General features: G+C 44.7%; 1 protein-coding gene across 3 annotated transcripts in view; it reads left to right on the top strand.

The window, feature by feature from the left end:
• The window catches only part of CDC14A (cell division cycle 14A), a 174,975-nt gene that overhangs the window by 16,027 nt on the left and 146,409 nt on the right, over positions 1–12,539 (top strand). The window contains exons 1-2 of one of the 3 annotated variants that reach the window (XM_047725779.1): positions 1,473–2,112; positions 2,914–3,004. In XM_047725779.1, coding sequence (XP_047581735.1) covers positions 2,064–2,112; positions 2,914–3,004 — 140 coding nt within the window. In that variant the 5' untranslated portion in view covers positions 1,473–2,063. Of the gene's footprint in view, positions 1–1,472; positions 2,113–2,913; positions 3,005–12,539 lie in introns of those variants that run through there. The other 2 variants (XM_047725782.1, XM_047725781.1) reach the window with 2 other exon arrangements.

The raw sequence follows: 12,539 nt of genomic DNA, 5'->3' as shown, positions 1-12,539 counted from the left end.
TGCATCTCAACACAGAACACTCACTACAATTCATCTTTCAGGACTTTTATAGTTTCAAAAACTCTTGAGTTTTTTGTTTTTTTTTTTTTCTTCACATGAAGATTATAGACGGTGCTGTTGGGGTATAGGGTATCGTAGGTGCTCTTTAATGATTCTTCCAGCTTTACATTTTTGTGGTCTAAAGAATTGGATGTTAGGTTTTTCTTTTTACTCTCTTACAAGGACATGTTTGATTAGAATTGAGATGTTCTATTTTTTCTGAATATCTACAAAATACATACATATATTTTTCTTATTCGAGCAATTAAAAAAAAAATCAAACCAATCAGGCTTCCAAAAGCACCTTCTATTTATTTTCTGTTACTGTTTCGCTTTTTGGAAGAGTCAGCAAAGCTGACTAACGAGCTAAGACCAAGGAGTTGAGTTCTCCACGCTCGCCTCAAAGCGCTTCTTCCAAGCTGGCGGGGCGGCTCTTCACTGGTGCGCCCCCTTTCTCCCAAAGGCGGGCGCAAATCCCTCTCTGGTTCTGGAGAAACCACTCGGAGCGCATGCTCTTCTGATGATGGAGCCGTAGCGCCATTTTCATATCAAAGGGACTGTCCTCTAATTAGGCGCGTCCGCAGGGCGCCCGGTATTAAAGTTGTTCAGTGTGAGGAGCTTCACAGAAACAAGACAAGGGCTTTTTGAGACGACCCACTCCCTGCAGCGCTTCAGCTAAGACTACGTAAAGAGATTCTTTTGTGTTAATTTCCCCCGTGTTCAAGTGGCCCTCTCCTGTGTCGCCTGTTCCGCCGGTCTCGCTCCCTTGCCCCCCTCCTGAGCCGAAGCAATGTAGATGTTAGGCATTTTGCGCCCTCAGTGGTGGCCCCACTGAGAGGACGTGGGGGATCGGATGGGAACGTTTTCCCCCGTGAGAACAAAGCACAAATTATATAAAAGTCCAGTGTGTGTAGAGGAAATCGGTACATGTTCTTTTGAGCGAGGAGGTAGCCCTTCTTTTTAAACTTTATCATTTTTTAAATACAGATGAAGATCCGTCAGTGGTGGAGGGAATGCGGAGTGCTTGAAAGATTTGCTAATAGGAGGCAGGGCCGCAGATCTGAGGTCTTTAAGTGTGTGTGTGTGTGTGTGTGTGTGTGCGCGCGCGCGCGCCCAAGAGTTTAGGAGAACGTGGGTGAGGGGGCGAGAGAGAGACAGAGAAGAAAAATCTAAGAAGACTTAGTGGGTGCAGAAAAGGGGGCGCCGGAGCATCCTTGCCAGTGAAGCCAAAAGAGCGCCCTTCCCGACATCCACTCCCTACTCCACCGTTTCATTCATAAGTTTCTGTTCTGGAGGCCCCGCCCGGCTCCCCTGGGCCCGGAGCCCCGTTTCCTGTACAGCAATTGGAGGACGGCAACAAAGCCTTAGCAACTGGCTCCTAGTGACCCGCGGGGCGCCTGGTAACTGGGGCGCGGGGCCCGCACCGAGAAAGGAGCGGAGCTGTCCCTTTAAGGGATGGCCGCAGAGCCGTGAAAGTGGAGGGGGCTGAGGGAGGGCGGGGAAGAAGGTCTGAGGGCGGACCTAGGGGGAGGAGGAGGAAGAGTTGCTGCTGAAAGGAGGTGGCGAAGGAGGAGCCGGAGCAGCTGCTGCCTGCCGGCGGGCACTAGAGTCCTGCCCGCTGTCGCACGAGTAGCCACGGGCGCGATCGGGGCCAGACGTCTCCTCCTCCATGATCACTTTGGGAGCGGGGGGAAGACTTTGCCCGGCCGTGAGAGCGGGTCTGCGTTTCCCTGGCGCGGCGGCAGCGGAGCAGCGGCAGCAGCCGGGTCCGAATCGGAGCGGCCACAGCCTGGGGCGTGTGCGCCCCGCGCGGAGCGGGCTCGGGTTCCCCACGGAATGTCCCCGGGGCGCCCCGCGCGCTGACCCCCCAGCCGCCTCCGCCTTTGGCGCCTGCTGCCTCTCTCGGGCGGGCTCGGTGTTCGGGACTGCAAGCTTCCCGGCTCCTGGGCGGTGGGGAAGCCCCCGGGGGCGGGTGACCTCAGCTGGCCACGACCTAGTCCTCTCCCGTGCGTATCTCGCTTAAGATGGCAGCGGAGTCAGGGGAACTAATCGGGGCTTGCGAGTTCATGAAAGGTGAGCAGCAGCCGCCCCGCATCCTCCAACCCTCCCTCGCCCCCAACTCTTCACTTCTATCCCTACGTCCCAACCGCTGTCTCCGGCTTTCCCCGGGCCCCTGGTGTCCTGCAGCCACTGCGCGCGCTCTCGTCCCCTCTCCGTACTACCTTCTCCCCGAGGACCCCCTGCTTCCGGCTTCTCTGTCTTTCTTGCGTCCCTGGTTCCCTCTGCAGCTCCCTCGGATGGCCTTCCCTCCTGGTAATGGGACAGCGCCGGGTTCGGTCCGGCTTCTGCACACAGCAGCTCGTGGGGATCCTGCTCCGGTTGATTTTTTCCGCCTCCTTTATCCCGCTCTTGATCCCCTCGGTTTTCGGGACACCCCCCAGTCACACCTCCCTGTCTCTTCCTCCCTTCCTCTTCTTTAAGTCTTCGGAGCTGCAGGCTCGCCTCTCTTCCCCTTCCGCAGCTGCTGAGGTCTGGAGATTTCTGAGCCAAACTTGCATCTCCAGTTCTACGGGTACCCCCAGCTTCTGTCCGCTCCTGCTGGCCTTAAACAGGGGAGATGTGGGAACTCTGCCCCCACCCCCAGCCCCTAGCTGAGTGTCTCATTTGGGTCCCCTTCTCACCTCTCTGTTGTGCTCTTGGGTCTCTGGGTTTCTGGGAGAGATCAGGTTTCTGCGAGAATTCCACGTGTTACTGGGGTCTTTAAATAATGGGTAGCAGTTATTATTTTGATCTTTCGTGTATTACCACCACTCTCCACGTTCAGCTGCCCTACTTCTCATATGTTTTCTCCCGTCTTTTAAACTTGTCTTTCAGATCGGTTATATTTTGCTACTTTAAGGAATAGACCAAAAAGCACTGTAAATACCCACTATTTCTCCATCGATGAGGAGCTGGTCTATGAAAAGTAAGTTTCTATTTTTTTTTTCTCAACCTTTTAGCCTGTTGGCTCTTTGGTGAGGGAACCCTATGCACCTTTATGGCAGTTTTATTCACTTACCCCCCCTCCACAAGTGGTGTAAGTAACAATACTATTTTTTAAAGACTCAGGTGCTTGGTAAGAGGTGCAGGCAAAGTTAACATAATGTGAACCTGTCAACAGCCCACTCCTTTTAAACCTTTGTCTGTATTAGCTCTTCTTGCCACCACCACAAATTGCAACCTTCTGTTACCTAACACTCCCCAGAGTAGGACCAGGGAGACTCTCTGTCCTTGCTAGCCGCTGTAATTGGCCTGTGAATCAGCCGGGGAGTATTTATGGGGCAACCACAGAGTACAGGGAAGTGTGTGTATTAGGAGCACTTCAGCTTTTCAGTTCACAAGGCTTCTGTTGTCTCGCAGGATGTTTTTGTTTCTGCAGCTCGTTTTTGTAAAGTGGGACATGTTTGGCTGGAGGTAGCTGTACCCAAGTCTTATCTATGAGTAAGGCTTTACCTGTGTGAGAAATTGTTGGGTGATTTTCTTTGGGTGCCCCCAAGCTTCAGCCCTTCAAGCTTTCTTTGTCTTTGAGGAAGTGGTATAGGAGTGCTGATTTACTTTCTTTGGTTACTTTGCCTCTGTGGGATTAGGATTTGAGAGTGTAAAATAAAAATAGGGAACTGTTTTCTGTGAAAGGCAATTAATTTACAGGGAAAGGATTATCTTAGTACTTTTAAGGGCAATAAAAATTTAATTAAAGAGAGATAAACCTCCACTCAATAAAAGCAACAGATAATAAAGAAAAGGAAGGCTGAACTGACTTGAGTGTGTTCTCCTTAAAAGAGCTGGTGTTGCAGAGTAGTCCAATATATTTTAACTTAAACATTTTTATTTGACTTTTGTTGTTTAACCAAACATGCAGTTACATGAACAGAGTTTAATGAACCATAGTAAGCTTCCTCGGACTTGTCACCTTAAAAGGGATTTTGGCCGATCTGCCTAAGGATTTGTAGGTACCATCCAGGCATTTGAGGAGTGAAAGTATTCTCTACTTTTAGGAGCATTATCTTTTATTTGAGAGCAAATCATCTTTAACTGTCACTTCACCATAGGGATTCTTGAAACTGGTGTCTTGGGAATTTCTCCTAGTGGTGCTGGAGGCAGGATGCTTCTTGAATGGCTGAAGGCCGAAGTGGGAATGAAAGAGCCCTTTGCTGCTGCTTATGAATGCCCAGAGTTGCTGCGGCAATGAGGTCTAAATCCGTGGTGTCAGATTACAGCTCTGCCCCTAGACAGAATGGAGGACTGCCCGGCCTGCTCCCTGACCCGGGGTACCTGGATGATGTCATTGCTGTTTATTGAGTGTGCACTCTGTTGTTGGCAATGAGCATTGTTGTGGCTTTGTTTTCGTGAGGTTAGGGTTTGGGGACCTCTTGTGCGTCTGAGGGTAGGGACTGTGTATGTGTCACGGTGTTCCATTCTGCAGTGACTGACATGCCAGAGGCTGTTAATATATCACAGAACAAGCTTCCGTCGTTGAGGTCTGAGTTACTTCTTTAGGGATGGCTAAGTGGTAGATCTAGCAGGAAATGGCCTTTAACCACTAAACACAGTTGCTGGATGGTTTTTTGATTGTAGTATTGAGCAAATGTGAGGAACTGTTTTTTGTGTATTTTAATATTGGTATTTTAGGATAGGGTGATTCCTCTCCCCATTCCTCTTACATTTATTCTACTGTATTTCTGGTGTCTTATAAAGAAAGACTCGCTGGAGAGACCATCCCATTTCTATTATAAGTTTCGATGTCATCTGAAACTATGACGAGGACTCCAGTATGGGCAGAGCATACATTTCTCTTGGTTTGGACTTGCCTAGCTGCCTTGCCACAGCGGTGGCCATGGTTCTGATTAACCATGATTCCATCTTTTCTTGTGACCGCCCCCCCCCAACATATTACTCATGGCTAGGTGCTGGAGAGTATGGCAATGATGAATGCGCATAGGACCTTTGAGGAGCTACAAGCCTATAGGGAGAATAACAGTAGTGCAGTGAGCAGTACAGACAGAGGACTGTCTTCAGGTTAACATAGGCCCTGTGCTAAGAGGAGTTCCCAGGCAGGTGGGAGCACATTTGGTTGAAGTGTTTAGAAAAGGGCTTCCTGGAGGACTTACAGTTGGCTTGAAGGATGGACAGAGTTTTATCAGGAGAGATCCCAGAAACAAGAACAGCAAGGATGAGAAAGGAGGCTCCAGAGTGGGTTCAGGGACTAGTAAGTCCCCCAGTTTACCTGGTATGTATTCAGGTCCCATGGGGGTGTGCAATATGAAGTTGAAAGGTCAGCAGGGTGTAGACTGAATGGTGGGGCGGGGATCTGCCGTATCATTGGAAGCCTTTGGACTCCTGCATGGTTTTGGGGAAGTCCATGGTATGACTGGATTGGGGCTAATGGCAAATAATGGCAAACATTTACTGAGTGTTTAAATGCATGCTAGGTGCTGTTCTAGGTGTCCCACAACTATTAATCATGAATTCATTTTATTTTCTCAACAATTCCATAAGGCCGGTGCTATTATCATCCTTAGTGTGCAGAGATGATGAGAGTTAGAGTACAGAGAGGTTAGGTAACTTGCCCAAGGTCACAGAATGAAGACGTAGCAGAGCTGGAATTGGAACCAGACCCTCTGGTTCTGAGATACGTATATCTTCTCTCAAAAAGTTAATATTATAGTATCATCTAAGATGGGTTAGTGGAAGTAGAAGCCCACTTAGAAAAATTCTAGAATGTTCAAGGGGAAGAAATAAAGGCCTAGAGTAGGATTGGTGGCAGTGGTGGTAGAAAGAAGAGCTCTGAATCCATGTGATTGGCAACAGTTTAGGTGGGTGAGTTGGGGGTTGCTGAGGCAAAAGAGGAGGCAAAGAAGTCCTTAAGACTACCTCGGTCCCAGGGAGCCTGCCGGGGCCATTCACTGAGCAAGAAGTAGTGTGGAAGAATTGGGATTAATGGGGACATCAGGCATTCCATTTTGATCATGTTGAATTTAAGGAATTTAAGGGCCATTGCGTAGACTTGACGTTCTTAAATTTGGGGAGTTTTCCCCAAAGGGTTGATAAAACTGCGAGAATGATGTGATTTGGGGGAAGACAGAGGAGATGTCAAGGTACGTATTTCACAGGCAGGGCTAGGAAAAGAGGAGCAAGGGAAGGAAGAGGAAGTAAATAGAGAAAGAGGTGGATAAACGGTGGAGAGAGAGAAGAAAAGAAAGAGGGACAGAGGCCTGGGAATTCATCTTGTCAGCACTGCTTCTTTGGGAAGCATAGGATGAGAGATTCTACAAAGCCCCTGGAAGCATGTATAGTAACCTGTGTTCTCTCTGTGGAGGATGTCCTATGGGGAGAAAAGTCTTGACTGTCAAATCATACTGTACACCTCTACAGGGAAAGGAGTGTGTTTACATACATTATCACACAGGCCTTGTATAGCCTTATAACTGTGTACTTACTCACTGAACGTATAAATGAAATGCCACCTCTCTGGCTAAATTATCACCTTGGAAATGCAACTATTATTTTTGAATCAGGAAGTAGACTCTAAATATTAGGCTGTCGGTCCTCTGGATGCAGCTGTGTTTTGCACAGGTGTTTAGTTAGTTCTAAGAGGAATGATAGCGCTCCACGATTGTAATGGCAACCTTCTGAGAAGCCGGTGGAGAAAATTTAACAGAGTGGCACCATGAGGTGAGGTGATTTATTAGAAATGAAAGTCTGAATTTTCTGTGTGATTTTTTTTTTTTTTTAAAGATTTTATTTATTTATTTGACAGGGAGAAATCACAAGTAAGCAGAGAGGCAGGCAGAGAGAGAGGAGGAAGCAGGCTCCCTGCAGAGCAGTAAGCCCGATGTGGGGCTCGAACCCAGGACCTGGGATCATGACCTGAGCCGAAGGCAGCGGCTTAACCCACTGAGCCACCCAGGCGCCCCTTTTTTTTTTTTTTAAAGATTTTATTTATTTATTTGACATCTGTGTGATTTTAATACAGAATTTATCACCTTAATATAAGGGCCTGAGCAGTTTTAGTAAAATATGGTTGATAAGAAAGCCATACATTTATCCTTGAGTTATGATTTCACAGATCAGGATTAAAATCAGAGTATAGGCTAACACACCCATGGGACAAAAATAGCCCCATAAAAAGGGAGCCTTTCAAAGATTTATCTGTATTTGATTAAGCTACAAATAACACGCAGCTCTCCAGAAAGGCTAATTCTTTGGTTTTGGAATGGGGCCCTGTAATCCAAATAGAGGCTTACTTTTTATAACTTGGCTCACATATTTTTGGCTCAAAAGTTAGGGAGATGAATTTTGTTAATTGTTGTAACCTTTGTAATGCCCCTCCTGACTATGATGATGGGAACAGGGTTGGATATTAACACATGGAAAGCCAGTTTGCTGTGAAGGATAGTGTAGAGGGTCTCCATTTCCAGCCTTGTCCACTTTTATCTCTCCTCTCACTATGTTTGCAAAGGGAAGGTATTGAAAATGCAGGAGAGAACCTTTCATGGACATACTCTGGGGACTGAATATTAAGCAGTTTCTGAAGTGACTCGAAGCATTTCACCCACTGTTTTAGTATGGAAGAATGAGCAGCCTCTAATGAGGACTAATTAGCTCAATTGAAGATTTAAATAATTTAAAATGTTCAATTTTCATTTAAACTCTATTAAGGCACCCTGATATTAATGCAACCAGGGATTCTTGGGTAAATAATGTATAGAAGAATGATAAGAATAGTCTATAGAAGAGGTATGAGTCAGAATGTGGATTAGGACATCTTTGAGAGAAATAGAGAAAAACTTCCCTTGCCTGGAAATATTTGTGGGAATGGAGTGAGAAGGAACCCTTTTATTTTTAATTTTTGTTTTCAATTTAGTATGTGGCAGGGGTGCCTGGGTGGCACAGTCCTTTGGGTGACCGAGTCTTGGTTTCGGCTTGTGTTGTGATCTCAGGGTCATGAGATCAAGCCCCTTCTCAGTTCCTTGCTCAGAGGGGAGATGGGTGGAATTTCTCTCTCTCCCTCAGCCTCTGGCCCTCCTGCTCATGCTCTCTCTCTCTCTCTAAAATAAACAAATCTAAAATATTTCAAATAATATGGCAAGTAGATTAATTTAATGGAAAGGCTAATGCTTTTTATGGACATGCTCAAATATATGATCTTATAGCATCTTAGGGCCATCATTTGGTACCCCAGCTGTCATTATCAGTTGCTACGATAGTGAAAGAGGAGGAGACAGAGTTGAATTTTGGAATAAAAAGCAAATCATAACAATAGCTTACATTTATAGTCCCGTGCCAGGTAGTGTTCTTGTGCTTTGTATGCATTCACTGAGGCTTCAGAAGAACCCTGGGAGTTAGGTGCCATTATTATGACCATTTTACAGATGAGGAAGCTGAGGCTCAGAGGTCACTGAGCTGGTAGTTAAGTTGTTGAGCTGGGATTCAGGCTGTGGGTAATTGGCCCTGGAGTTCATGATCTTAGGCTTCTAGCAAGTTCCCAGTTGTCTAGAGCCGGAGGCTGGTGGGGAGGGTATAGAAGGGCTTCCTCCCTCCCTGGCAGGCCTGGCCCTTCTAACTTGAGCGGCGATGGCTTTGGTTAGAAGCGAGCTGCTGACAGTGTGGGCACCAACTTTATGTCTAGGCCGTATCTAGGAATGTGTGCTGGTAATGAAAATGATTTTTCCACTTCCACTTTTGTGGGTGTAATTTTGCTTTTTTTTTTCCCCTTTCAGTGGACTAAATAATAAATAAATTGAATTAATTATCATTCTATATTAATAGGATGGATGAAAACAAAAGAAGCCCAGCTTCTGAAAACTTCTTTTGCAGGCTGTCTAGTGAAATGTTGTTGGTTCTTAACTGTTGTAATTTAAGATATAATTGTTTCTACATAGAATTCTCCTAAAAACTCAGAAAGAAAACTCTTTAGCTCTAAAAGATGACGTGTTTACCCCTTTCTTCTCCCTTTCTCCTTTCTTCCATCCTAACCTTGCAAAAATAACCCAGCAGTGTTCAGTGCTACCTTTTCTCCTCCTCTGTTTTGAACATGTAAGTTTTAGGTGTGTATGTATGTGTGTGTGTGTGTGTGTGTATAGCCACCAAGAGTACCACATAGTATATGTGATGAGGAAATGCACATTTCTGTGTATACACAAACCAGCCAGTTCTAAATTCAGTGGCATACTAGAGTCAAATTTTACTTTCTAGGTATTGATTTAATTAAATACTTGCTGTGCACTGGTGGTGCAGTCTGTTGGGCGGCCAACTCTTGGTTTCAGCTCAGGTCGTGATCTCAGGGTCATAGGATTGAGCCCTGAATCAGGCTCCCTGCTCAGTGTGGAGTCTGCTTGAGTTTTTCTCTCCTTCTGCCCCTCTCTTCTGAGTGTGCTCTCTCTATCTCTAATCTTCATAAGGACAAATTATGATTCAGTTCTTTCAATTTGCCTGAGAGGAGCCTGACAAAAACACAAAATTGTTTTTCCCAACACAATTGTTTTTCACAACACAAGCCGAAACCAAGAGTCGGTCACCCAAAGGACTGTGCCACCCAGGCACCCCTGCCACATACTAAATTGAAAACAAAAATTAAAAATAAAAAGGGTTCCTTCTCACTCCATTCCCAAAAATTTTCCCAAAATTGTTTTAAGGTGCTACAGACTCAGTTAAAACTCAGTGCAGTCTTAATCAGGCGGCCTGACAGAGGGATCCAAATGGGCTGTCGGAGTGTCCAATGGGGAGCTGTCTGCCGTCCAAGTTCTTTCTATGCCAAATCACCATGGGGCGGCTTCATTATTTTGTTTGAAGTAGATTCCTAAGACATCAGATGTTCTCATTTGTAAGTTCATAAACACATTCCAAAGCCCAAGACAAATGACTTTTACTTACCCACAGCTTTAATACACCTTTGTGCTTAAAAGAAAAGGAAAAGAAAAAAGACCCTTGATGCATTTTCATAGGAAGTGAAAAAAACGAAACTTAAAACTTAGAAATGGTTGGAAATTGCTGGAGAAGGAACCACCATTTAGGTGAGCTAGCTTTCAGTGTGGATTCTGTGCTAAAGCTTTGGGGGAACACAAATACATAAGGCACTGAATACAAACACAGTGAAGGGCAAAATATGGCAAAAGCTGCAAAGGTATTTTTTAGGAATCCAAGAGACATGGAGATTATTACCGCTCAGGGTGATAACAACTTCATAGAGGGGTTTGAATTCGCTTTTGAAGGGCACAGAAGAGCAGAGTGTATTTTACCATCTCTGTGAGGACATGTACTACCTGTTTTTGTTTACCATTGTATCCCTACAACGCAGCACGGTGCCTGACGCATAGCTGGTGCTCAAGAAATGTTAGCTGAATGAATGAATGAGTGAGCAGAAGAGGAAGGAAAGAAAGAGATTCCAGTGTTTGGAGTTATCAAGATTCTCTTAGGTGAGGCAAAATGTTTGAATGCATAGAGGTCCCGGGTGAGGCTGGACACATAGTTGGAGACTGCATGGTAGAAAGCCGTTTGGACCTCTGTTGTGTGGGTTTATCAGTGGCAGAGAGCTCTGGTTTAGGCTGGGAAGTGGGGGTCTGGTTAGGCTGTGGGAGGACTGAATTAGGGTTGTAGCAGTGGGAACAGAAAGGCCAGAGGGAGAACAGGGGGAAGAAGCTAGAAGGGATGGATTGCCTGTATTTGGGATTGACCAGGTCAGGGAGGGGGGTGAGGAATTGAACATGTAAGTTCAAGGTTTCTGGTCTGGATGACTGGAACGAAGAGATACATTATAGTAGGCAATTTATGTAAATCAGAGAAAGGTTTGCCTTTTTAGTGCTTGGTTTTGTTTTGGGGATAGGGAAAGGAAGTAAAAAGGGAGGTTTATAATGAAAATAAAAGGAGGAATCTTTGTCTTTTGTGATCTTTAAGGAGAAAACAGACAATACTTGCTCAGGAGTTTTAGATATTTACTTGTTTAAACACTGAGAAGGTGGATGGGACAGTGATCTGAAGTTCCTTTCTGACTCCCTGATTTGAACTGGGCTTTCTAAGCTACGTGTCAAATTCATTGTTTCTTTAAAAACAAAAAAAAACTTTTTTTGAGCTTTACTTTGAATTTACCTAAAAAGAACTTGAGTTTTGTTAATCATCTAAGTACTTCTAGGACCACCAAAGAATCAGATGTTGAATGAGAACCATCAAAATATCATCTTATTTATTGAAAGTATGTACTGTTTATTTCTGGTTCTGACAACTTGGAAACATCTGGTGAATGATCACAGTTATTTATAATTGACAGTGAGTTCCTTTATAAGAAATAGTGTGTGTGAATTATAGTTTTTGAATAAAATGTTTTTTTTTTAAAAGATTTTATTTATTTGAGAGAGAACGAGCAGTGGGAAGGGCAGAGGGAGAGAGAGAAAGAGAGAAGCAGACTCCCTGATGATGTAGGGCTCCATCCCAGGACCCCGGGATCATGACCTGAGCCGAAGGCAGAGGCTCAACCAAGTCAGAGCCCCTGAATAAAATGTTTCATGTATTAATCTATACACTTTAATATTTTGGTCTTAAAGATGTTCACATCCTATTGATGAAGAATTTGCTGGTTTGGACTTGTTCTTTGGTTATAAAATTTAATTTTGTTTTGGAGAACCAGGAAAGATGGTTTATTTCACATTTGTTCTCCTTGATGGGTATGTTCTAGTAATGCATTTCTCTGGTTGTGTTTGGGAATGTGGCATTCTAGGGAGGCAGCTCTTAAAAGTGAGTTGGGAAATCAACATCTTGAAATATAAAAGCAGCATTATAATTTGTGGAACTTTTCTAAGGTGAATCTGCATTTCCGCCTTCTTGAAGAGTTTACTGCTTATGATTTACCTTTTGTTTTTCTGTAATACTCAGACTCTATTACTACAAGTTCATTGGTTGTACAGTTTCACTGTAATTCAGGGATGGTTTTAGCTGCTTCTAAGGAATGAAGGGCTCTCTGTTTATGTAGCAGATGGTGCCTGTTTGCTAAACATCTTGTTATCTTTTAGTGGTTTTAATTTATTCAGTCAGTTTTTATTGATAGCTAACTACTAGGAGTTGAGTACGTTTTAGGTGCTGCTTACTATTGGGTTAGCTTTTGACATTACTGTCAGTGTAGCTGCCCCTAATCGCTTCCTCCTCCCTATGGTCTTATGAGTCTAATATACTATGGACGTAGAAACCAGACATCATATTTTATTGGCCTTTGGTACAAAATAAGACTAAATAGACCCTGTGTGAGAGTAGAACTTTCTCATAAACATGGCTAAAGGGCGTGGATTTTGGGGCACCTGTGTGGCTTAGTCGGTTAAGCATCTTCCTTCCGCCCAGGTCATGATCCTACGGTTCTGGGATCTAGCCCCACATTGGGCTCTCTGTTCAGCAGGGAGTCGTCTTCTTCTCCCTCTTTCTTGGTGCTCTCTCTCCCTCTCTCAAATAAATAAATAAAATCTTAAAAAAAAAAAAGG

This window comes from Lutra lutra, chromosome 4 (genome assembly GCF_902655055.1).
Source record: "Lutra lutra chromosome 4, mLutLut1.2, whole genome shotgun sequence".
In the NCBI taxonomy this organism is placed as follows: Eukaryota; Metazoa; Chordata; class Mammalia; order Carnivora; family Mustelidae; genus Lutra; species Lutra lutra.
This window is presented reverse-complemented; position numbering and strand designations above follow the sequence as displayed.